Source organism: Brachyhypopomus gauderio, unplaced genomic scaffold (assembly GCF_052324685.1).
Source record: "Brachyhypopomus gauderio isolate BG-103 unplaced genomic scaffold, BGAUD_0.2 sc90, whole genome shotgun sequence".
NCBI classification, from domain to species: domain Eukaryota; kingdom Metazoa; phylum Chordata; class Actinopteri; order Gymnotiformes; family Hypopomidae; genus Brachyhypopomus; species Brachyhypopomus gauderio.
The window spans coordinates 601150-628604 of NW_027506911.1; the positions used below are offsets into that span (position 1 = coordinate 601150).

The 27455-nt window shown below is 45.6% G+C and overlaps 1 protein-coding gene across 1 annotated transcript; it reads left to right on the plus strand.

The window, feature by feature from the left end:
- The first annotated feature begins 660 nt into the window (after window positions 1-660).
- Window positions 661-25680, plus strand: LOC143493625 (NLR family CARD domain-containing protein 3-like). Its single transcript, XM_076992152.1, has 10 exons — window positions 661-731; window positions 1403-1510; window positions 1624-1770; window positions 8541-8595; window positions 10191-10395; window positions 13065-14850; window positions 16859-17029; window positions 21873-22046; window positions 24384-24430; window positions 24688-25680. Exons 2-10 carry the CDS (start codon window positions 1461-1463, stop codon window positions 25221-25223), a joined length of 3171 nt encoding a protein of 1056 aa, XP_076848267.1. The 5' UTR covers window positions 661-731; window positions 1403-1460; the 3' UTR covers window positions 25224-25680.
- Window positions 25681-27455: the final 1775 nt, after the last annotated feature.

A 27455-nucleotide genomic window follows, 5' to 3' on the forward strand; every position in this document is an offset into this window, starting at 1 on the left:
TATATTTGCTCCTCTCTGACCCGGTACATTACTGTACTGTACATTTTATTTCACTGATCTATATGTGCAAAAATATGTATTACAGTAATAGCTTTTCAGCTGTCTTTGTTTTTGCAGAACTTTGTATTTTATACAATATTTAAGGTTTTGAACCTTAGATTTTCATTTTTGACATGCTGTGTGCAAGCATTTGTAAATAAGACAAAAATGATCAAGAATTTTGTTATTGGATAACCTTGTGTGTATAGAAAATGTAAGCATTATAGAAACATGTTAAATGACTGATTTTGTGCAAAAACAAGATGGATTGTACTAATTGTACAGCCACTGAAGACTGATGTTGTGTTCACTGTGTTTAGAGTTTTGAAAATGTGACTACAGATTGGACAAACGCATGTTAGCAGTCGTAAAAAACTAAATAAGATCGTATTATTTGTTGAAAGCCCCACAATCAATGAGAATCGCCACCCAAAAAGAGAAATTGGTTTTAGCAATAGGTATTTTATCAGTTGTTTTTGTGTTTTTTTATATCCAATATCACTTGGTATTACTGTAAATCTTGGTACTACAGAGTTATAAAAACACACGAAGAGTCCGTAGAGGTTCATCCCCTAAATGACATCACTTCCTGTGACGAGTCGATATCGAAAGTAACTAAAACAAAGCGAGTACGTCACAAAGCGGATACGTCACTCCCCGCCGCTACAGAAGAGCAGACGGAGTGTTTCGTTGTAAGTTAATTATCCACTTACTGGCGTGCGGATTAAAGGACAGTCATTTACCTTGGGCTTAACTACTTTTCCCGAGTATGCTACTTTTTAAACCGTGTTTGGTGTAAAGTTTTATTCTCGTTACATAAAAGCGAAAGTGTACAGGTGTAGATGGACTACGGGTCGCCCTGTTTCATCACGGAAGTGTCTGGTTGAACTACATAAATGTCTGGGTCTGAAATACAACGTTCTTCTGTTTTCACGGTCATCTTCTGAATTTTTATGTATATCATCGGTAAAACGTCACGTTGATATGCTACATTTAGCCTGAATGTTTCGACAACGTTACATCTCACATACGCGCATGTGCGGGTTAAGGGACCGTTGTTAAAATGCTCTTTCATTCTGTTTTGATTGCAGATCCGCAAAAGTATTTGGTTAATCCTGAACTAGACTATATAAATTTTCAGATTTCATTTGCACTGGTTTTAACTGTGTAGTGCTGGACAATACCGATCATTTAAAACATTTACTGTAATGTAATGGCAACAAATGTCACCCACCTTTACATCAATCTTGCATCAATGTTGCATATGTTTATACGAGACATATTCATCCTGCAGTGACATCAGGTTCATTATAATCAGTGTTTCAGTGTCCTGCTCCTCCTCTTTATGATGAACTGTTGACAGGGAGCAGAGAGCAGCATCTCCAGTGTCCAGCTGTGTGTGTGTGAAGAGGAACAACTCCATGATGGAGACTCATAAATCCAGCAGTGGAGGAGGAACATCTGACCCAAAGTGAGGAGCTTTACATCAGCACTTAATCTGAGGAAACAGGAAGAGGGAATATTCAGTATAAATGAGATGTAGTGAAGGATGTAATTACTCAACACTTTCCTCATTTTCATCAGGGTAAAGAGAGAAACATCTCCACTACCCAGCTGTGTGTCTATGAAGAGTGAATCATCTCCAGTACCCAGCTGTGTGTCTATGAAGAGTGACTGGTCCATGGGTAATCCTCCTGATCTCAGCAGTGGACCTGTGAGTTCTGACCTACAGTGAGTGATACATTTTTGACAGTTTTTAACAAAACATTCACTTCTAAATATGTAGTTATTGAAGTCAACGGTAAAGCTGTGTATTTAGTTTGTGGAGAACAGGATTACAATTTGAATCACCATTACGAGAGTAAACACGATGAGAAATGCAAGAACTAGACTGATTCAGAACTGCAAGTTTTTTCTAATAAAGTGTCCAGTGTTTACAGGTACAAGGTGTTTATTTCACGTTGAGGACCCCGGCCCCTCCCTTTTGGGCGTGTGTTTACGTTGTCCACGTGCAGTCGTCTGCGTCTGTGGATCTGTGTGGTTGTGGGTGTGTCTCGTGATTATCCGTCGCACCTGTGGCTTATCTCGTCATCACGTGGGGATTACGTGGTTTGTCTATTTAATGTGCGCTCGCGCAGTGTCCTGTGCTCGTCATTGTCTAAAGTCTTCACGTTGCTGTGAGTGTTTCGTGTTCTCTGTGCACTTCATGCGCTATATGTTAAGACAAATAAAAGTGACGTTGTATAAACCAACGGATTCCGTGTCTCGTCCATCTGCCGCCGTCCACGTCACAGTTTATAATTAAAGTGTCCAGTGTTTACAGGTACAAGGTTTTTTTAATTAAAGTGTCCAGTGTATACAGATATAAGTTTTTTCTAATAAAGTGTCTAGTGTGTACCGGTACAAGGTGTTTCTAATCAAATGAGGCACTATTCACATAAACATTATTCTACATCACCAGAGTTAAAGTCAGGTGCAGGTTCTCTGTGTTGGTTCTACTGTCACTACAACATTTGAGTTCAGTGTCCCTCAGTCTGGGAGCCCAGTGAACCGTGACATGTTCAAGTGTGTTGGGTTATTCCACATGTATCACATCATCATCATGTATCTGAATATAACATGTATTCATGAATGTAACATGTAGTCAGGAATGTAACATTGTGTAGCGTCGGGCCAATGGGGGGTGCCGGAGGGTGACACCATTACCCATGAGCCCTTGCGGCCCCGGCCCTGTTGTGTTTAATTATGCGATGTTTATGTTTGTATAGTGTTTTTAATGATTATTTATTGTGTTTTATTAGTTAAGTCACCCCGGTCCATCCTTTTGTGTACCTGTGCATTATCTTAGTTTCCCCTCCATGTATGTGTAACGTTGCCGTCGTCATGACCTCCCCCTGTGTTTCATGTGCAAGGCGTACCTCATTTAGGCCTCGAGTTATACTGATTGTGCCTGTGAGTGCCAGTTTTATTACAAAGAACAATAAAACCTCTGTTCTGTTTGGAGAATGGACTTCTCTGCAACTTCTTTCTACCACACCACGCCACAATTGGTGTCAGAAGTGGCTCTCCGTGATGAAATATTCCACCTTTCCGGAGAGCTCGAACGGCTTGAAGCAGGGCTGAGAGAGAAGCGAAGGAACGGCAGGAAATCGGTCAGACATCATCTTGACGGGCCAAGCGACATCGTACCACCGTCCCTCGGACGCAGAACGACACCCGCCGGGACGCGCCACACGCGCGACGAGATGTTACCACCACCCGCTGGGACGCGCCACACGCGCGACGAGATGTTACCACCATCCGCTGGGACGCGCCACACGCGCGACGAGATGTTACCACCGCCCGCTGGGACGTGCCACACGCGCGACGAGATGTTACCACCACCCGCCGGGACGCGCCACGAGACGTTACCTCCCGCCGCCACGCGTACATCGGCAACGGAAGCGACGACCGGCCCGACACGCCGGCTCAGCCTGCCTGGCTATGACGGCGAAGCGGATTGGGCAGCGTTCGAGGCTCAGCTCGATGCCGTCGCCAACTACGAAAGCTGGTCGGACGCTGAGACGGCGGTTCAACTGTGCCTGGCGCTACGGGGACCTGCGCTCAGGGTTCTAGTCGGGCTCCCAGCGGAGGACAGGAACGCGCTGACGCCACTCAAAGCGGCACTGAGGAGCAGGTTCGGGCGGCAACCGGACGAGTCGACGGCGAAGCAGCTCTTGGCGGGACGTCGCCGTGCTCGGGGAGAAGGCCTGAGAGTGTTGGCGTCGGAGCTGGCACTGTTGGTTCGCCTGGCCTACCCCCTGTTCCCACGCGAGGCCCAACGGCAGTTAGAACTAGATTTTTTTCTGGGCGCGGTGGAGCCGGCTGAGCTGAGGAGACACGTCCGCCTGTACAACCCGACCACTCTCGACGCTGCCGTGGACGAGGCCGTCAGGGCAGAACAAATCTTCACCGGTGACTGCCTTAACAGGATGCCCCGTCAGACCCGCCCACACGACCGCCAAGCAAGCCACCGACTGGTCTGCTGGAATTGCGGGGCTCACGGCCACAAAGCCAGCCAGTGCAACGGCTCGGGAAACGAGCAAGGAGCCGCCCGGTGAGGGGCGCGGCGACTCCGGTTCTCACTGGCCACCCCTCTTTCGTTGTTTCGAGAATCGCCGGACAACGTGACTGGCATATTTCATGTAAGTTTGGCGATATCTCTGTTACCGCTCTGATTGACACGGGGTCTTCGGTCTCCTTAATTAGGCCTGAACTGATTAATGATTGCTCGGGGGGGCCCGATGCTGTGGAGTGGGTCCGGGGGAATTTAATATCAGTAACCGGCGAGCGGTTTGAGCTGCTAGGGCGCACCAATGTCTCCTTTGACTTCGGGCAGGGACCCGTGGCGCATGAGTTCTGGGTCGGGGATGTGTTTGATCGCTGCATCCTCGGTAATGACTTCTTGGGGAAGAACGGGGCTGTTATCGACTATAGACAGGGGGAGTTGTCGCTAAACGGGCGAAGAGTTGACGTGTGCTGTGGAGATGATGCAGCCTCACGTTCGTGCGTTACATCAGCTGTGCCAGTGAGTCGAGAAATGCTGTCTCCGTCACCGGGGGACCCGGTCCATGAGCTGTGGCTTAGATGTAGCGTGGGCCTGTCCGCGTCGCAGGGCGAGCTACTCAGCGAGCTGCTGAATCGCTATAGGGGACTGTTCGCTGTGAGCGAGCGTGATTGTTCGAGGACGGGGCTGGCGAGCCACGCGATTGACACGGGCGACGCAAAACCTGTCCGCCTGAGACCGCATCGCCTCCCTTTAACCAAGCGTGTGGCAGCCGAACGCCAAATCCGCGAAATGGCAGCGGCCGGCGTAATTGAGCCTTCAAATAGTTCATGGTCTGCCCCCGTGGTCCTAGCCAAGAAGAAGGACGGTTCATGGCGGTTTTGCGTCGACTACCGACGTTTAAATGCTGTGACTAAACTCGACTCTTACCCGATGCCGCGAGTAGACGACACACTCGAGCGGTTAGCTGGCTCAGACTGGTTCAGCTCCCTGGACCTGCGTAGCGGGTACTGGCAGGTCCCGTTGGACGAGTCAGCGAAGGAGAAGACTGCGTTTTCGATCGGTGCAGGTCTTTGGCACTTCAAGGTCCTCCCCTTCGGGCTCTGTAACGCGCCGGCCACTTTCGAGCGGTTAATTGAGCGAGTGTTGTCTGGGGTTCCGAGCAGTAAATGTGTGGTGTATTTGGATGACGTGCTGGTCCATGCTACGGGCTTCGAGTCTGCGCTGGCCAACCTAGAGTTGGTACTGGGCTTAGTGAAGGAGGCCAATCTGTCCCTCAACCCGGCTAAATGTAACCTCCTTCAGCGTCGCATTAATTTTCTCGGGCATGTGGTCAGCGGAGAGGGCATAGCCACTGATCCCGGCAAGACGGCCGCGGTCCGTGAATGGCCCACTCCGCGTACGGTGCGACAAGTTCGCAGTTTCCTCGGGCTCGCGTCATACTACCGCCGTTTTGTAAAGGGCTTCGCGGACATTGCTGCCCCCCTTCACCACCTGACAAGGGGTGGCGGAACGAGATTTAGCTGGCCTGACGACGCCGAGTGTGCTTTCCGTACACTAAAGCAGAGACTGTGCAGTGCGCCTGTTCTGGCCTATCCTTCCCCCACTGAGCGCTTTATTGTCGACACTGATGCAAGCGACCACGGGTTGGGTGCTGTACTGTCACAGGTCCAAGAGGGCTCAGAGCGCGCAATAGCATACTTCAGCCGCCGCCTGGACAAAGCTGAGAAAAATTATTGTGTGACACGGCGCGAGCTGTTAGCAGTGGTTGAAGGGCTTTGGCATTTCCGACCTTACGTGTACGGCGTACCTTTTCTGCTGAGGACAGACCATGCTTCACTGCAATGGCTGTTGAACTTCCGGGAGCCTGAGGGCCAGCTAGCGAGATGGTTAGCCAGGCTACAAGAGTTTAACTTTGTGGTAGAGCACAGACCGGGCAGAATCCACGGGAATGCTGACGCACTGTCTCGCCGGCCGTGCGCTTCCCACGATTGCAAGCACTGCCAGCGCGCTGAGGGAAAGGCAGAAACTGTCGGTGTATGTGCAGCGGTGGGCCGGACTGCTGTTGCCCCTCCTGTGTCACCCTGTATCTCCACTGCGGAGCTGGCTGCGGCTCAGAGGGCCGACCCGGACCTGGCATGGGCGCTGGACGCTTTGGAGGCGGCCGCCGTGCCGGACTGGGACGACGTGGTACGACGGGGACCCGTAGCTAAGGCGTTGCGATCCAACTGGGACAGCCTGAGAATCGCTGGGGGCGTCCTGCACAGAACTTGGGAGGACCCGAGCACTGGAAGCCGCTTAACTCAAACTGTAGTACCGCAGGGCCTACGTGACACTGTTCTGCAGGCTGTCCACGGTCTGCCAGGCTCAGGCCACTTTGGCATCACAAAAACTCTTCACAGACTGAGACAGAGATTCTGGTGGCCGGGCTGCAGAGCTGGAGTTGAACTGTTTGTCCATTGTTGTGACACGTGCGCTGCCAAGAAGGGACCGGCGAGAGTCTCACGTGCGCCCCTCCACCCCATGCAATCCGGCTGCCCCATGGAGAGGGTGGCAGTGGATGTACTGGGGCCGTTTCCAGTGACTGAGTCGGGCAACCGCTACGTGCTCGTGGCCATGGACTACTTCACGAAATGGCCCGAGGCGTATGCGGTGCCCGACCAAAGCGCCGTTACTACAGCAGAGACCCTGCTCCATGAGTTTTTCTGTCGCTTCGGCGTCCCAGAGGTCCTACATAGCGACCAAGGCCGAAACTTTGAGTCGGACGTCATGACCGAGGTTTGCCGCCTGCTGGGGGTGCACAGGACTCGAACAACTCCTCTTCATCCACAGGGTGATGGCCTGGTCGAGCGGTTCAATCGAACCCTGGCTACTCAACTGGCCATGGCTACACAGGAGAACCAGCGTGACTGGGACAAACAACTGCCTCTCGTCCTGCTGGCATGCCGCTCCGCCTTACAGGAGACTACTGGTTTCACCCCCGCCATGCTTATGTTCGGCCGTGAACTGCGATCACCTGTGGACCTGGCATTTGGGGCACCTCCCACTGATGATGTTAATGTTGAACCTGGCCCTGTGTTCGTTTCTAGGCTGCGGACAAGACTACTCGACGTCCACAAGCGAGCCAGGGGTAGCCAGGCGGGGGCCGGACTGCGCCAGAAACGCGCCTATGACATGCGCTGCTACGGCGGGCCCCTGCCCGTGCACTCTGAGGTTTGGCTGTACAATCCCCGTCGAAAGAAGGGACTGTGCCCCAAGCTGCAGTCCGCATGGGTGGGGCCTTGCACTGTGCTCGCGCGTGTCAGTGACGTGGTCTACCGGATCCGCTGGGGCCGGCGGCGCCTCGTGGTGCACCGCGACCGCCTTGCCCCGTACCAGCCTAAGGTGCAGGGTGCTGGACGCTGCCCGGACTCTTCACCGCCTGTCTCCCCGGTTATTGGTCCTGCTGCTTCCCCTGTGGCCGGTCCGGCCAGGCCACAGCGCACGCGGAGGCTACCGCGGCGCCTGCAGGACTGTGTGACATAGATTGTTCTGTGAACTGCATTGTTAACATTCTCATGCCGAGTTATGGACTGTTCTTTCTATGTGTGTACATGTATATATATATATATATATATATATATACGCATTTTTAATTGTGTCTGTAACTATTGATTGCCTTATTTACTGTTCTCCCTCTGTTTGTTATGCCAAGTCCGTTATGTGCCAGGTGTTTATTGTGCATTGTGGTGATGCCTAATCTTTTTGATGCCACCTTGACAACGTTACCGTACTGCTGTGCTCATGCTAATGCCTTGTACACGACATGCGTATGTCTTGAGTTGTACTGCCCTTGCTGTTTTTTTCTTTCCTCCAGGATTGTATTTGCGCTTTACATGCGCGTTGAGTAGGATCTGCCTCATACGGCTGTAATTGTGTGTTTGATGCCATGTTTCTGCCCTTATACGCTACTGGACTGTCTTGTGTGTGGTCGCCGGGACGGCTGACCTCTTGGGGGGGGGCTGTGTAGCGTCGGGCCAATGGGGGGTGCCGGAGGGTGACACCATTACCCATGAGCCCTTGCGGCCCCGGCCCTGTTGTGTTTAATTATGCGATGTTTATGTTTGTATAGTGTTTTTAATGATTATTTATTGTGTTTTATTAGTTAAGTCACCCCGGTCCATCCTTTTGTGTACCTGTGCATTATCTTAGTTTCCCCTCCATGTATGTGTAACGTTGCCGTCGTCATGACCTCCCCCTGTGTTTCATGTGCAAGGCGTACCTCATTTAGGCCTCGAGTTATACTGATTGTGCCTGTGAGTGCCAGTTTTATTACAAAGAACAATAAAACCTCTGTTCTGTTTGGAGAATGGACTTCTCTGCAACTTCTTTCTACCACACCACGCCACAATATATATGAATTCATGTCTATAAAATGTAGATTTTGCATTAAAGTTGTTGTTCTGTTTGTCCACAGTGCCCAAAAGAAACCTGTAAAGATGTCTAAAGACAAACTGGAGTCAGTATTCAAGGTGTGTATTTGTCCGTGTGTGTGTGTCTGTATGTTTGTGAGTGTGTGTGTGTGTGTGTATGTAGGGCAGGGGTGCCAAACTCATTTTCACCGAGGGCCACATCAGCATAATCGTTACCCACGGAGGGCCATATGTAACTTATAAATGTACCTACTCCTTAATGTTAAATACCTCTGAATTTATTACTTATTCAAGTTACAAATATTACAGATATATTTGCGTAAATGTAAAAAAATATTTGCTTGTTGCTGTTATTATAACATAAATCCTTTAAATTACTACATCAATCAACGATCAAACTATCCAAGTGAATAAAGAACAATTGATCAAATATATCACATTTACTTTTTTCAAAATTTGAAATATCAAATTACTGTGAAAATAGCAATTGTGCTTCAAAAACGCTCCCTCTGAAAAAGACTGAAGCGCGGCGATTTCTTTAGCCACAACAAAGCCACAACAAAGCAGCTTTTACTGCCGCTTCGTTTGTGGTGAACACATTCTGTTGCGATCGCAGTTTGCTTTTTAATTCTTTCACAATTTGTCATTTTTCTTGATGGCTAATTTTGGCATACTTGGCTCCGTGTTTGGTCGCAAAATGCCGACGTATATTGTACTGGGGTGGGTTTCCCGAAACGTTCGTAGCGCTACTTCGTAACCTCGTATGAAACGTATGAGGTTAAGAAGTACTCAGCGCTACGAACGTTTCGGGAAACTCACCCCTGTTTGACAACCGCTACCGCTTCATACCTCTTTTCTCCTTGAAGCGCAAACATCGCTTCCTCATCTTCCTTGAAACATCCTTCTATCTGCATCGACGTTTCTCTTCCTGGACATTTTGAGATCGGGAAAATCGCATCGATATGGAAACACTGCAGTGTCGAAATGCCGTCACTTTGCGGGTAACATAATTGTGGGAAATGTAGTTTTTGCTCACTTTTACTTCTTTTTTTTGGACAATTTGGCTTTTTAAGCTCCCGCGGGCCTTGAGTTTGACACATGTGGTGTATGGTGTCAGGCTGAGCTCCACCCTCTCCTGTCAATCTGTCTGTTTGGTCCCTCTAGCCCCGCCCAGCCTTTCCCTGTTTATACTTCCCATGTGTTTTTCATGTCTGTCTGTCCCTCCTTCCATTCATTAACTCCGCCCTGTGATTATCAGTCCCACCTCTTCACAGTTGACTTCTCTTGTTAGTCTGTCCTATTTAAGCGCTCTTGATTCTCTTGTTCTATGGTGGTTCTTGTATTGGGAGATATTGTATTATTTTCTGTCTTGCTTGAGCTCTGTGTTTGTATTCTGTGTATGTGGATTGTGTTTATTGTGTGAGTGGGAGAAGGGTCTTATAATTAGTGTTTACATCACAGATCATTTATAAAACTTTATAAAACTACCTACAATTGAAACTTTATATTTATTATATTATAATATAATATATTATATATATTAGACTTTTGTACCTAAACATTTGCAATAAACCATAATGTCCACAGGACCACCCAGTCCCTCTCAGTTCAGTCCTCTCTTATGTTTAATGGATTATCCTGTGTTATAATCATCTGTCTGTAACACTGTCGTTTTACTGATACTGTTTATTCAGGAGCTGGAGCACAAAATCATCTCTCTGGTGAAAAATGAGCTGAAGCGATTCAAGAATCTACTGAGTCCAGATTACCCAGCACGCACTGAGAGACAGGTGGAGGATGAGGAGGATCAGAGCAGTGTCAGAGAGGGGGCGATGAAGATCACACTGCACGTCCTGAGGAACATGAACCAGACAGACCTCGCTAACACACTACAGACCAGTAAGAGCTCTGGGTCATAACATCATAAAATCACTTTATTACTTCAGAGGGAGGACACTGTTGGTGAATCTCAGTTCACAATGAGGGTCTTAAATCAGTGTTGGTCTGTCCTCAGTTAACCTCCCTTCAGTGTAGTCTGCTCAGGTGCAGACTCAACACTCTCCTACATTTATCACTGTTGTCATGTGACTGTAGAATGTTGAGGTTTTGAGGATACATTGTTATTCTTTAGAACTGAGATTTGACCAATCAGATTTGACCACAGGTCACAGGTCATGATGTCATACACATGTGTGTTCTATTTCCCTCCATTGTCTCTCAGATGTCCAGTCTGCTAGTTGTAGGTCTCCTCAGTCAGGTGACAGTTAAAAGTATGTGTGGTGGAACTTCAGCTGGTGTAATGGCTTCCTCCATGAACCCATGTGTTCTCAATGTCAAACTGCTGATCATTCAGTGATATTGATACCCAGACACTCTAACCTACTTCTAATTTAACACTTACAGTATTTCAATTTCCTGAATGTACTGTATCATGACCATTCTATGGGGACTAAAAATCTATTCATAGTGATGAATTAATGTTCAATTTATATAGCGCCTTTCAAGATACTCAAGGTCGCTTTACAATTTTAACACAAGTCTTACATAGTGCTGGGCGGTATGAACAAAATTCTATATTACGGTATTTCTCAAAATTATACCGGTTTCACGGTATTTGACGGTTTTTCCCCCAATGCGTGTTAACTGCATTGATTACGAAAAGAATTACTGCAGTAGGGTGGTTAAGAGTACCCTATTCCTCTGTTAGAAAAGTGTCTCCACCTAAGTGTTGCGACGCGGTGTAGGAAAAAGAAGCAGGAAACCGATCCATTTTAACACAACGAGGCTCTTATATTTAAATTGCCTTAGCGACGTAATCACACATGAAGCCGTGATCACGCAGAACAGACTCAAACTCATACAGCACATGAGGGAATGGCATTAACAACAGGACAACACACACACACGGCAGGGAACAACTCGTACAGTACAACTACATAAACCCATACAGGAGGACTCAAGCTACATAACACACATAACCAAATACATAACTAATAAATACATGCACCAACATTACACATAACAGGAACCAATACCGGAGCCGTAGGGGCTGATGGGAAGTAGCACCGTACCCCTTTGGACCAACGCTACAGTATTACATGTAATACAGATTTGCATGGCCTCACATGATCAGTTTTCAAATGGTAGCACTAAAGTAGTGAATGAATCATATAGATAAAAAGTGAATTATTTCGAATAATTTCGACCGTATGTGTATTTGTATAAATATGTAACTTAATTAAGCTGAAGGTGCTGGAAAATATTGAAAATGGGCCTTGAAAGTGTCGTACATGTGCTTGAATTCCACCTTGTAAAGGTGTATGAACCCTGCACACATAACAGCGCAAAACACAGCGCTGAAGAGCGGAATGACCTCGACACGCCACAGCGGAGCCCCCGCGATTGCTACCTGTATTTTCCCTCAAACTTTGAACCATGCGACTTATAATGAGGTGTGGCTTTTCTGTAGATGTTTCTTCACCCGTCAAAGAAGTGCTCATTTTCATTTAGCACATGCAAGCCGCAGGCACGACGGAGAAATGTTTTCAAACGAACTTGTTGTGCCAAATTCCGACTCCCCTCGTTTGCACACGCATAAAGACGCTACAGATGATATTCGGGAGTTACAGTGATTATAACTTAGTTCATTGAGCACTCTAGTTTTGTCCTAACTAGATATTTAGACATAATACTGCTGTAATACTGTGAAGTCGTGGTCAGAGGTGAACTTCGGTATAGCCAGTGTGGCTATTTAAAATAATTAACACCCTTGAGCCAGTGTGGCTTTGGACATAGATAATGCCATTTGCTGTGATGGATAATTAAAGTCTAGCTCTTATTTACGCATAGAAACATAAATCAACAATATAATCTGTATCGTCTTTATGCGGATAAACGAGGGGAGCCGGAATTCAACACAACACCAACTGAATGCCAAAACTGTTGCACATTAAAATATACAGGCACCGTTCAGAAACTGATCAGTTCAGTTATGTTCAGTTAAATGTGTTCAGTTTAGTAGATATACGCGACTTTTAGCCCGGTGTGGCTTATAAAACATTTTCCATTTTTTTTAAACATTGTAGGTGCAACTTATATTGAGATGCGCTGTATAGTCGAGAAAATACGGTACTTCCTGACAACAGACACGGCTACTTTCTTTGGCAAAAGTTCCTTTGGGGCATCATCTTTTACTTCAGTGTTTGGGAGAATTTGTGGTTCAGAACGTCCCTCGTTTTATTCAGCAATAAAAAGCGTCCCGTGAGAAACAATTAACGACTGTGCTGCGTTTCGGACACGTGAAGGCTATTTAAACCGGTTTGGCCGGTTTATGAAAAATTCTTATGATAACAAAAATAAACACCGGTTTTCGGTGCGAACCGGTATACCGCCCAGCTCTAGTCTTACACAACCAATCACACACCAGCGAGAAGTGTACTCTCCACAGGAATCCACAGCCCCCTGGGGGACTGTAATAATGATGTCTTTTCTTGTATTTCCTGTGATAAGTCTGTTATGATTGATCCTAAAGACATTAACATGTGTGGTGTTGTCTTCCTCTTTATCAGAACTGCTCCCTGCTTGCCACAGAAAACTCAAATCCAAACTGAGGGAAAAATGTCAGAAAATTAATGAAGGAATCTCACAGCATGGAACCACAGCACTTCTGAATGAGATCTACACAGAGCTCTACATCACAGAGGGAGGGAGTGGAGAAGTGAATAATGAACATGAGGTGAGACAGATTGAGACAGCATCCAGGAGACCAGCAACACAGGAGACACCCATCAAATGCAGTGACATCTTTAGACCCTCACCAGGACAAGACAAAGCCATCAGAACTGTGCTGACTAAAGGAGTGGCTGGAATTGGTAAAACAGTCTCAGTGCAGAAGTTCATACTGGACTGGTCTGAAGGAAATGTAAATCAGGATGTTATCTTCATATTTCCACTTCCTTTTAGGGAGCTGAATTTGATGAAGGAGAAAAAGCTCAGTCTGGTGCAGCTTCTTCATTGTTTTTTTCCAGAAACACGTGAATTAAAACCAACTCACTATACACACTACAAAATTCTGTTCATCTTTGATGGTCTGGATGAGTGTCGTCTTCCTCTAGATTTCCAGAACAATGACAGCGTGTGGGATGTAACAGAGTCGACCTCAGTGGATGTGGTGCTGACAAACCTCATCAAGGGGAATCTGCTTCCCTCTGCTCTCCTCTGGATAACCTCTCGACCAGCAGCAGCCAATCAGATCCCTTCTGAGTGTGTTGACCAGGTAACAGAGGTGCGAGGGTTCAGTGGCCCTCAGAGAGAGGAATACTTCAGGAAGAGAATCAGTGACCAGAGTCTGGCCAACAGAATCATCTCACACATGAAGTCATCAAGAAGTCTCTACATCATGTGCCACATTCCAGTCTTCTGTTGGATTGCAGCCACTGTTCTAGAGAGGATGTTGGGTGAAGCAGAGAGTGGAGAGATCCCCAAGACTCTGACTCAGATGTTCACACACTTCCTGATCTTTCACATCAAACACAAGGACCAAAAGTATGAACAGAAAAGTGACACTGACCCTCAACAATCTAGAAAACATGTTTTGGCACTGGGAAAACTGGCTTTCCAACAGCTGGATAAAGGCAACCTGATCTTCTATGAGGACGACCTGAGAAACAGTGGCATTGATGTCAGAGAAATGTCAGTGTATTCAGGAATGTGCACTCAGATCTTCAGAGAGGAGTTTGGGCTGCACCTGGGGAAGGTGTTCAGCTTTGTACATCTGAGTGTTCAGGAGTTTCTGGCTGCTTTATATGTGTTTATTACCTTCATCTCCACCAACACAAATGTGCTGCAACAGCAACAACCAAAACACACAGAGAGACAAAACACATTGTCTGACTTCCTCAACAGTGCAGTGGACAAGGCCTTAGAGAGTCAGAATGGACACCTGGACCTTTTCCTCCGCTTCCTTCTGGGTCTCTCACTGGAGTCCAATCAGACTCTCTTACGAGGTCTACTGACACAGACAGGAAGCAGCTCTCACTGCAAAGAGGAAACAGTCATGTACATCAAGGAGAAGATCTGGGAGAATCCCTCTCCAGAGAAATCCATCAATCTGTTCCACTGTCTGAATGAACTGAATGATCATTCTCTAGTACAGGAAGTCCAAACATACCTGAGCAGAGGAGGTGACACTCGTCTGCGTGGAGTCAGGCTCTCTCCTGCTCAGTGGTCAGCTCTGGTGTTTGTGATGTTGAACTCAGAAGAGGAGCTGGGTAAATTTGACCTGAATAAATATGACCCATCAGAGGAATGTCTAGTGAGACTGCTGCCAGTGGTCAAAGCATCCAGAAAAGTCATGTGAGTATTTTCATTCAGAGATTCACAGTGACATAGCACTGGATGCTCCTGAATCAGAAGGTCTATGGGGGGGGGGGGGGTGTAGGATCATATGTGAGGAATGGATATGAAACCTCACCATGACAGTAGTGGGGGGGGGGGGGGGTGCTGGCCCTCAGCAGGGTGTTGTGCTTATGGGATGAAGGTGTGCGGGTGTATATGTGTGTGGGTGTATATATAGGATGTATGTGTGTGGGTGTATATATAGGATGAATATGTGTGGGTGTATATATAGGATGAATGTGTGAAACACGGTGTCTAACTAGCTGGCTTTTTCTAGCTGGCTTTTTCCTAACTAGATGACTAGTACACATACAGTACTCATACATTTAGGATCCTGGGGGGCAGGCATGTTACCCAGAGGTCAATGAGGTGGACCTGCTGTCATGACCTCACCCGTCTCCTCACCACTGTCTGTCCCTCAGTTTTTACTGCACTTTACACATTGAGGGCTTTTGAGGGGACGGTGTGTACAAACACTGACCAGTGGCCCGGGGCTTTGCCCACGTTTGTCCCAGCACCTGTCCCCTCAATTTTAACTACACCATAGTATCACACACTACCATACATGCATATACACCAACACCTACACACTACACAGCACTGGGGGTGGAGGGGTGGGAAGGCCTTCCTTCACCCGTTTCCTGCTCCCTGCCGGGACAGGGATGGGTCGCTAGCGCAGGGCTGGACTGGTGGCGTCCTGGAGCTGCTGCCGATCCAGCCATTTGCCCCCGCCATGGAGGGTGTGTTAGTTTGGATGAATGTGTCTTTGTCCTTGTCTCTTTTTGTATAGGTGGGTGAATGAGTACATGTTGGGGGGGGGGGGGTATGGGTGTGTGTGTATATATTGGGATGAATGTGTAAGTATATTTGTGGGTGTATACATGTCCGTAAGAGTGTATATGGATGTGGGTGAATGTGTGTGGGAGTGTATGTTTGTGTAGTTGTATATATGTGTGAGGGTCTATATATGAGGGTGAGTGTGTGTGTGTGTGTGTGTGTGTGTGTGTGTGTGTGTGTGTGTGTGTGTGTGTGTGTGTATGTGTATATGGATGTGTGTAGGTGTATACATAATGAGGGTGTATATAAGGGTGTGTATGTATGTATGTAGGGGTGTATACATGGGGGTGAATGTAAATCTGAGTTTGAGTGTATGTGTGAGGACAGCTGGTTCTGGGTCTGGGGCTTGTCGTGCCCGGTCCTCCCCGGCTGCTCCCCTGTGGTTACTTCTCCCCTTTTTTCTGTCTTTTCCCTTTTTATTTTCTCTCCCCCTCTTTTCTATATTCTATCTTCTTATGGTCCACCTAACCCCAATAATTGTTATCACTATTGCACTGTATTATACAGAATTGTTATCATTTGATCTGTACATAAAAACAAAGTTGTCCTCCAAAGATGGGGGGGTGGAGGAAGTTTTATTAATTCATTCCAAATATTTTCTGTTAAAGTTAACTACATGAACACACACACACACACACACACACTCCTACATAGAGCCTACATATTAATCGAAGACACACACAGACTTAAACACACGTAATCCAGACGTAATTCAAAGTCAATGCCAAAAAAGCAGTCCAGGTCAGGTACACACAAAAAGAAGAAAAAACAGACAGAGGTACAAAAAGGGAGAATCCAGGAGAGCAGTGAACTAGACAAACTGGGTCGAACCACAAAGAGAATAGAATACAGGAAAAAACGTTATGTATGCTTTCAAAATGTCGGCAATACTTCAGAAAGAGTTTAGTGAGTGTCCTGAAATATATAATAGCCTATGATGAGAACCAGGTGTGAACTAGTACTAAGGGGGGGAGGAACGGGTCAGACGACGTGGGGCATTCTGGGAGTTGCAGTCTCCAGGGTTGAGCTGCATGACAGATACAGATGATAATTTAATTAGCAGTTCACATTCTGTAATCCAGCATCATCTGATTGATCTACATTTTGTACTGTATTTACTCCTTTACAGACTGTCTCTCTGTGGTCTCACTGAGGAGTCTTGCAAATCTCTCACATCAGTTCTACAAACAGAAAACTCACTGAAAGAGCTGGAGATTAATAATAATGACCTAAAAGATTCAGGAGTGGAGCAGCTCTGTGCTGGACTGAAGAGTTCAAACTGTAAACTGGAGATTCTCAGGTGAGTTTTCTGTCAATTTAATCTGGAATGGAAACAGTGAAGTGTGGTGACACTACAGGGTTTTAATAAATATTAAGATAAATATTTATGTACTTTTAAAAGTAAATTTCCTTTTTTAAAATAATAAAACTCCTTTGAGTACAGTATAAAAACATCTACCACAATGCAATGCAAGACAATTTCATTCTTTATTATTTTATGAGGTTTTCGTTCTTTATTAATTTCAAATATTTTCTGTTAAAATTAACTACATGAACTACATTTCATTGACTGACCACATTGCGGAGAGAAAGAAAAATGTGTGATGCATAAGTAGATTTACATAATCTCCTAGAAGAGAAATGTAACACTCTAAAGAGACTCAGATGAGCCCTTGTTCAAATGTATGTGGGTATTTATGGAAACGTTCACACTCCTACACAGAGCTGAACACACACACACACACACACACACACCTGCATAGAAGCGACAAACACACAGGTTGTAAAACAGATCTGCCCCAAGTGTGTTATTAATGTTCCAAATCCAGACATCTACACTACTGTGAAAGAAAATGTGGCAATATCTTTTGATTTCATTTACACATATGACAAACAGTGATGCCGGTAACGCGTTACTTAGTAACGCGTTACTGTAGTCGGACTACTTTTTTCAGTAACGAGTAGTCTAACGCAACTACTATTTAAAAACTAGTAGTCAGATTAAAGTTACTTATCTAAAACATCGTGCGTTACTATTTCTGCATTTCGGGGGAACGTAGGTTATATTTATTCATTCTTATTTTTTGGCTACACGTTTCTTACGCGGTTACGTCATCTCTGCTCTGCGGCGCCAAAGTCAGATGGAAGGAGAGGTTCGCCTTTAGCAGCTGGAAATACAGGCATTATTTTGATTTTATTTCGGCTAAGGAAGACAACATTAACACTAGAAGTCCCTGAAATTTCAACCACCCCCCTGAAGTCCCTAAAGAGGGTCCAAAGAACCTTGGTCCAAACTGACACCTCTGGTGGCTCCAATTAACATCCATTCATTTGCAAAAGTGTCCACTGCCTGAGGAATCAGCAGGGGGGAGAAGAGCTGAACTTGCCTCCAGTGTTATGTAAATGAGGCGTGTGTCAGGTATGGGTGGTTGCTGCTGAAAGCTTGCACCTCCTTGGCTGCCATATGAGACTGTGCAAGATCTCTTGCAAGAAGTCTCCTCATCTACAGAACCATATGTTTGAGATTTGAATTGTGAAAGGTTGAAATAATGTGAAATTGACACAAACATAATATTTGAATTATAATGGCATATAAGTGGCATATTGATTAGTCAAAATGGCTCTGATATTTTTAACCTTATTTTAAGTAGTTTTGTCTTTTGAAAAACTGCTAATAGGTAAAAATGTTTTTACATAAATGTATACAAAAAACCCTCAGCTACTTGAAATAGAATAATATTATTGAGCAATTTTAACTTATCAAGATCAAGATTTTGCAGTGTGTCTCTTCCAAATACAGCCACAACCAGCAAACAAATATAAGAAATTTAGGAAATCTTACCAAAAGAGATATCACTACTACAGATTTTCACTACTCTCTGAAAACTAACAATGTTGTGTGTGACGTTTGTGACCCTAGGCTTGAAAATTGCTTCATATGGGCTTTTCAAACTTTTTTTTTGGCCCACCTCCACCCTTTCACCTTTGGAGGACAACTTTGTTTTCATGTAAGGATAAAAAGAAAACAATTCTGTATAATACATTACAATAGTGATAAAAACAATTGGGGTTAGGTGAACCATACAGGACAGGAGAGAAAAGAGGGGGAGAGTAAGTAAAAAGGGAAAAGACAGAAGAGCAGAAAAAACAGCTCAAATGATTCACCAACTGCTGCTACTAAATGAAGAGCAGAAAGTAAGACATACAGCACAAATGACTGATGTATGTGTGTGTGTGTGTGTGTGTGTGTTTATGTAAGTGCAACATAGGATAAATGTACAGAATGTACTTATTAGCAAGGCCCCAGAGGCCAGAGGCAGGCAGAGAAAGACCAGGGAACCCCACCCACCCACGGCCCCTCCAGGATCATGTCCAAAGCCTGCTGTGTACTGGAAACCTTTGCTATCCTTGCTTCTCAGTCAACAGAGTAAGTGAAATGTGTGGTGACATGAATTTTCATCCACATGTAGGTGGCTACAGTCATCTTTCTCTTTATTATAAAACTGACACAGACATTATTTGAACTATAATTCCAAAACATCTCAAGTCTGCCTCCTTTGTACTAATTTTGGATTTTTTTCTCACTGCAAAAGGTGACATGATTATTGGTCAAAATAGCTAAAGTTCAGATTTCTCTGAAAGGGTCTTTTCTTCTCCGTCTGAGTCAATGGATCAACATAGCTCACACTATCACCCATCCCCCCGTCTACCTAGAAGTGGCTGCATGACAAAGGATGGCCTCATGACCCAAAATACCTCAGCACTGGCTTTTGGCAGGCTCAGGTAGAAATGTAGTAATGTTAGTAATGTTTTTCTTCTAAAAAAGATAAGTGGGTTCAAAATAACAATTTTTGAAAAAAATTACCAAATTAATTGTGTTGATCCACCTCAAAAAAGGTCATGCAAAAGTCTGTAAGCTGGTCCTGAGTGTGTCTGCCCATCCCCCAGCTGCATTGTTGTGCAGGGGACATGCATAAGGTGAGAGAGGCAGTCAGAGGGCCTGGCTGAGAGCAGAAGCTACAGAGGACATTATGTAAGTTTAGAAATATATACAATAAAGTTGAAATGTTCTCAACAGAGCACTCACATACAATTATCCACTCAGTCTGCCACTCCCTCATTTGGGGAGAAACCTACACTATTGTGGCGATTCCCCACTTTAGATAATTTAGACAATTTTTAATCATGGAGGGGTCTGAAATTTTCGTCTTAGGTGCATGTCCTCACTGTATTTGAATATTTTATTGTCTGAGTGAAAGAGAAACAAAATGGGGTCACTAAAGTGGGAATAGCCACAATACTGTAGCTTTCTCCCCAAATGAGGGACTGGCAGACTGGGTAGATAGTTGTATGTGAATGCTCTGATGAGAACACTCATGAACAATTGTGCAAATGTGAGATGTGTCGACTGCTACAGATACACGTGTGGCAAATGTACCAGGGAGATGTTCTGACAGACTGCTGAGTGACTGCTGAAGTGCTAGTCACACAAGAAGGACATGCCACTCACACACACACACACACACACACACACACACACACACACACACACACACACACACACACACACACACACACACACACACACACACACACAGCCCTGCACTGCACTGCAGCCTATTGTAAATATGTGTGGAATTGTTTTATTCCTTGTATTTTTTGTATAATTTTATGGCAATAATAAAAAGCATGGAACATAAAAAGCATGGAAACATAACAGTTGTTCTTTTGTATGTTTCTCATGCTGAAATTTCAGTCCTCCTGACTTAGACACAAATGCTTCTGGTCATTACTCACATGTACCTGGCTATAAAATTTCTAATTTTCTATTTAAAATATAAAAAAATTATTTATTGTTTGTGCTTTGTTGCTCAGATAAAACTAAACTAAATACAATATATATAACCTTTATATTATAAAATACAATAAACTGAATAGAACTAACTAGAAACTAAATGGCTAAACTAAATGAAAAACAACAATTAGTTGTGAGCTGAAGCATGCCCCCTCCTGTGGTGCGCCAGTAATGGCCTTATTTACAAAACAAAAGTGCCTGCTTACAGCTGATAATAGGGTGTTAGCTAAAATCCTTCAGTTCTCTCGACCCTTCTCTGGGTTCCGATAGTAGAAGTATCGAAAGACCCTTCTCTGGGACTTCTAGTGTTAAGGTCCGTTGTACACTCTGTCCTGGCGACAGAGTGCTGTCTACTTTCAAAAACACAACGTCAAACCTGAAAAAAAACCGGGGCTTGGCGGCGAACGTAAATTGTTACCGGGCGGAGTGTAAAATGGATATAAATTCAGTATTATATCGCGATCGATCGATCGCCGGTGGTTGGCGCCAGATCGAACTAGTAACTCATTGAATCATAGATGTGGATCAGAGGTAAATAAACTAGATTTTTTTTCGGCGTGAGATATCGGAAGTGTGGCGTGTAAGCATGTGAAGACAGTCAAATGCGTTTGTCTCAATGCGTGAGAGTTGGCAACCCTGTAAGTGGGCGGAGTTGAACAGAAAGACTGTCTTATTTATTTATTTAAAAAACATGTAAGCCTATTTCAAGAAAAAGTTTACAAATGCCAGTGTCATTTTTGATGTTCCGGTTAAAATACATGTCAATAAAGTGAGTATTGGCAGAACTGGTAGTCATTTTCATGTTATAGGGGCGGGGGGATCAGCCTCTGCTGAAAGTAACTAAAAGTAATCTAACTTAGTTACTTTTAAAAGCAAGTAGTCAGTAACTTAACTGAGTTACTTTTTAAAGAAGTAGTCAGTAGTCAGTAGTCGGATTACTGTTTCAAAGTAACTATGGCAACACTGATGACAAATACCCCAATATTAAAATGACATGTAATGAAAAATCCACCTTTTCAGTGCTTGTGCGCACACATTTGACAACATTATATCAAAGTTCAGAGCTAAACAGGTTAGGATTATTAGGTTTAATATTGTGGAGGGTGTTTGGTGGTGTAGGATCATATGTTAGGAATGGATATGAGACCTCACCATGACAGTAGTTTATTATAAAGCACAGGGTGAAGCCTTCACTACAGTTACTGGCCTCTCTAGCGCCCCATACTGGCTGCTCTGCAAATGCAGTGAGGGCACTGTCTTTGTCCCTCTTTTTCCCTCCTTTCTGCAGATTGTCTGGTTGTTTGGTCACAGAGGAAGGCTGTTCTTCTCTGGCTTCAGCTCTGAGTTCAAACCCCTCACACCTGAAAGAACTGGATCTGACTTACAACCACCCAGGAGACTCAGGAGTGAAGCTGCTCTCTGCTAGACTGGAGGATCCCCACTGCAGACTGGACACACTCAGGTATGTAGGAATCCCCTTAAACACCCTGTGTGTGAACACACACTCCAAATGTGAGAAGAACAGTGTCATACATAGAAACAGCACACATGATACACACATGGTCTTATTCCTAAAATACATACAGTATCATACATGACACCAGTGGCAGCTCGTCAGTAGGGGGCGCTGGGGTGCCGCCCTCATCAAATTATCCAGAGAAAAAATGTTACTTAGACATATGAACTTATGTAAATTATATATTGCAAAAGTATTATGAAACTAGTAATACTGACAATTATCGTACATTTAAATAAAGATCAATAATTCTATCTAGATGTAAGCACAGGTGGTCACACCTGCTTGGCATTGCTGCCTGACGCACCTCCGACAGTGCCATTGTGTGGGCTGCAGGGTCGTCAGCTGGGGGGGGGGCACCCTTCACTGATGTTTCACTCCATTATCCCCCAGAACATCTCTGGGTGGTGGAGCAGCGACAGGGACGTCTCCCTGCCGCCCCCTGCAGCCTGCTGAAGGATCTGTATTCACCCCACTCTCTGACCCCAGCGTTATTATTGTTGTTGTGTGGAATGAGTCGCAGGGGACTGTGCATGGCAGGGACGTCCATCTCCCTGAATCAAGCACAAGTACTGACCACATACCAGAACGTCTCCCTCAAGAGCTTCTTTCCCCCATGTGCCATCCTTCCTTCTGAGCCACAGCCAGAAGCTCCCTTCCTCACCCTCCTCTGCAAGGTTGCGAATAGCTCACCTCCTGTTAGGGCCTGTGACACCCAGAGTTTTCAGTAGCCTCTGTGTGGATGTCCCAGTGAAGCCCCTGCATCTGACCTCCACTGGGAAGATGAATGGTCTCCACTCAGCTTGTGAGCACGTTGCTGCCAGCTCTGCGTACTTGTCCTTCTTCCGTTCGTACGAGGACTCCATGTGCTCCTCCCATGGGACTGTCAGCTCTGCCATGATGACGACTTTGGCAGGTGCTGACCAGAGCACGATGTCTGGGCGCAAGGATGTTATAGTAATCTCTGCTGGGAATTTCAGTTGGCGGCTGAGGTCGGCTGCCAACTGCCACTCACTTCCTAGCGACAGGAGCGACCGCTCTGTCCCCGTGCTGCGCCGTGCTGTCGTCCCTGGCCTGGTAAACTGGATCCACATCGGGGAGGTGGGTAGGCTTGCTGACCGGTTTACCTGCTGTCTGCGGGCTTCCAGGATCTCTGCGAGCTTGCGCAGGACCTTGTCATGCCGCCACCTGTACCTTCCCTGTGACAGCGCTGTCTTGCATCTGGAGAGGATGTGCTTTAGGGTTGGACTTGGGAAACTACAGAGATGGCAGTGTTCTTCTGTGCCAAACCAGGTGAGAAGGTTCCGGGGGCTCGGTAAGGTGTCGTATGTGGCCCTAATCCAAAAGCTCAGTCTTGCCTGGGGAGTTCTCCACAAATCGGCCCAAGTGATGGTTCTGTTTAGCACAGCCTCCCAAGTAGTCCATCTGCCTTGCTGTTGCTGGCTCACTGCTGTAATCTTGTATGTTTCCTCCTCCATCTTGGCAACTTCAGAGATCACAAGATCCTTCCTCTCCTTCCTGGTCGCTTTGGACCAGCTCAACAACAACGATCTCCTGGTGCTCCAGCCGTTCCACTGCCTGGTCAACTGCTTGGGATGCATTCCACTTCCGTCCAGTGCGAATCTGAGGGTTGGCAGCTCGAATTGCCGGGTCCGTGGAGTCTCTCAGTTCGAAGTGGAGTCTCACCTTCTCCTTTTGTCCACTGAATGTCTGTGACATTACATGTGTACCGTATACTTCCTGTGTGTGGGGCGCTGGACTAATGGGTGTCTATGTAGGTCCTTAAACTTTTGGCATACATGTGATCTGGAGAAGCTCTTTAATTGGTTGCCTTAAAGTTTGCTGCGGGACAGAGAGCTGCGCCCCAGACACACCTACTTTTATCAGTAGCCTATCAGTATAGTTAATTATTGATCCTGGAATATTCTTTAAAGGGTTTGACTCCACACACAAGGCAGTGAATGTAATCTGTGAAGTCTAGACCCTATAGAGTTGTGTGTGTGTGTGTGTGTGTGTGTGTGCGTGTGTGTGTGTGTGTGTGTGTGTGTGTGTGTGTGTGTGTGTGTGTGTGTGTGTGGGACAGACTGTTCAGTTATCTAGGTGCATGTGTGTGTGTGAGTAATAGAGCTTTCTTCCTCTATTTCTATATTTCTCTCAGGACAGAGCCTTCAGAATAAAAAATAACTGTGTGTGTGTGTGTGTGTGTGTGTGTGTGTGTGTGTGTGTGTGTGTGTGTGTGTGTGTGTGTGTGTGTGTGTGTGTGTGTGTGTGTGTGTTCTTTAGGGTGGATCATGCAGGGAAGATCAGTCTCAAACCAGGACTAAGAAAATGTAAGCAGTTATGTAGTTAATACACACACACACACACACAGATATACACAGATATACACACACACACACACACACAGATATACACACACACACACACAGAAAATATAACCAGCATGTATATATATATATACACACACACACACACAGATATACACACGCACGCACGCACACGCACGCACGCACACGCACGCACGCACACACACACACACACACACAGTATTTGTGTCGTCTCCTCTAATGTCTCTTCTTGTGTGCAGATGCGTGTGAGCTCACACTGGACCCAAACACAGCACACACACTTCTCTCTCTGTCTGAGGGGAACAGAAAGGTGACGTTTGTGGAGGAGCAGCAGACGTATCCTGATCATCCAGAGAGATTTGATGTCTGTACTCAGGTGATGTGTAGAGAAAGTCTGACTGGACGCTGTTACTGGGAGGTTGAGTGTAGTGGAGTTGCTGGTATAGCAGTGACATATAAAGGAATCAGCAGGAAAGGAGACAGTGATGACTGTGGGTTTGGATGGAATATAAAGTCCTGGAAGCTGCGCTGCTATAATAACAGTTACTCTGTCTGTCACAATAATAACCACACTGACATCTCTGCCCCCTCCAGCTCCAACAGAGTAGGAGTGTATCTGGACTGGCCCGCCGGCACTCTGTCCTTCTACAGAGTCTCCTCTCACACACATACACTCACACACTTATACACATTCCACTCCACATTCACTGAGCCCCTCTATGCAGGGTTTGGGGTTTATTCTGACTCCTCAGTGTGTGTGTGTGAGCTAGAATAACCTCCTGTGTACTGGAGCAACACCTGCGTCTCCATGGAAACACACACTCCTGTACACACACAACTGGAGAACAAAATCTCTCTCTCTCTCTCTCCCTCCTCTTTTTCTTGCCTCAACAGTTACTGTCTTCTCTGCATTTCTAGGTTTAGGGGTAAATGAAGTCCTGTGATTACATGCAGAGTAGTTAACCGTGGAGTGTAGAACCTGCTTCTACATTTTACTGTTTTATCCAGTATTTTACATTTATGCAGAAATTTCCCTGCAGTTCCGGTATGTGTCCAGTAGATGGTAGCAGACAACCACATATTGATATACAGTATCATAACTGGGCAAAGTATAGGATTTTGTGTGTGATTTTGCTGGTTAAATTGCAACATATGTAAAGTGTTTTATGTTTTGATGTGATGTACATTTGCTTTCTTCTGTCCATTAAAGAGAAATACTGAAATTTACTCCAGTCCTATGGAGTGAGATTACTGTCTTTAATACAAGAGAGCAAAGATGAGGTTCAATCGAGCAAGTAAGACACACTGAGCAAAACAACCGAGCAAAACCAGTGACAGTGAGAGCAGAGAAACAAGAATCACACAGTTAAGTGTGTTTGTTTCACTGTTTTAAGCACACGTTTGTTTTTGCTTGATTCTCTGTTTTCAGTGCACTTTTCAGTTTTTTGCTCACTTCTAAAACTACCACACAGACATTTTATTTGAATTTTAACGTCATTTGGACATTAATGCCAAGCTAAAGAACATTGATAAACATTTCAACCACTTTGTGCTTGCAAAGCAGAATCTGAGAACAGTTGTAAAAGAACTTGGCCTCCTCCAGCACAACATCATTCAGTCTGAACCCACTCACTGGAGCTCCACGCACCGCATGAATCAAAATCAAATCAAAATCAGATTTATTGTCACATCACCAGAGTACAGGTACCCCGGTGAGTGAAAAACTTGTGTGCATGTTCCACAATTTGCAGCAACAATATTACAAAGATGTATAAATTACAAACAATTTAAACTATGTACATTTAAAGCTTACTCTGTATGTCTTAAAAATAAAAATAAGTATTGTTCTAATTTTTGATATCTACAATATATTAAATATACATGTGATATTGCACAGAAAATGGAGATGAATGTAACAGGTTATGGAGATTATACTGTTGTATAGAGGTGCCTGTAATCCCAGTAAGTATGATGCTGTATTGATGTCAGAGCAAGGTATGGAGTGAGTATATGGGAGCGCAGGGCTAGAGTATTGTCTCGGGTTGGTATTATTAAGGTATGGAGTGAGTATATGGGAGCGCAGGGGTGGAGTATTGTCTCGGGTTGGTATTATTAAGTCCAATAGTCCAGCAGTGCAGAGGTGCAGTGTGAAATAAAGTGCTTTGGTGCTCATGCATGTAATGGAGGGTGTGGGTTGGTCAGAGCCGAGATTACTGGCTGTTCAGGAGCCTGGTGGCATGGGGGAAGAAGCTGTCTCTGAGCCCACTGGTTCTGGCTTTAAAGCTTCTGAGCCTCCTACCACTCGGCAGCTGAGAGAACAGACAGTGTCTAGGATGGGAGGAGTCCTGCTAGGATGGGAGGAGTCCTGCTAGGATGGGAGGGGTCCTGCTAGGATGTGAGGGGTCCTGCTAGGATTGGAGGAGTCCTGCTAGGATGGGAGGAGTCCTGCTAGGATTGGAGGAGTCCTGCTAGGATGGGAGGAGTCCTTTATGATCCTTCTGGACTTCCTCAGGCAGCGGCTGGTGTATAAGTCCAGCAGGTTAGGGAGCTGAACCCCGGTGATGGACTGTGCTGTTCGTACTACTCTCTGCAGAGATTTCCTCTCAAGATCAGTGCAGTTCCTGTACCAGGTGGTAATGCTGCCAGTCAGGATGCTTTCCACAGTGCAGGTGTAGAAGGTCTTGAGGATGCTGGGCTTCAGACCAAACCTCCTCTGCCTTCTGAGGAAGTAGAGGTGCTGGTGGGCCTTCTTCAGTACCTGTGTGGTGTGCACTGCCCATGTCAGGTCCTCACTGATGTTAACACCCAGAAACTTAAAGCTGCTGACCCTCTCTACCGCAGTCCCATTGATGTGGATCTCTGGGTGTACTCTCTCCCACCTCCTGTAGTCCACGATGAGCTCCTTGGTCTTACTGACGTTTAGAGAGAGGTTATTCTCCCAGCACCAGTCTTCCAGGATTTTTACCTCCTCCCTGTAGGCCGATTCATCATTATTGGAGATCAGGCC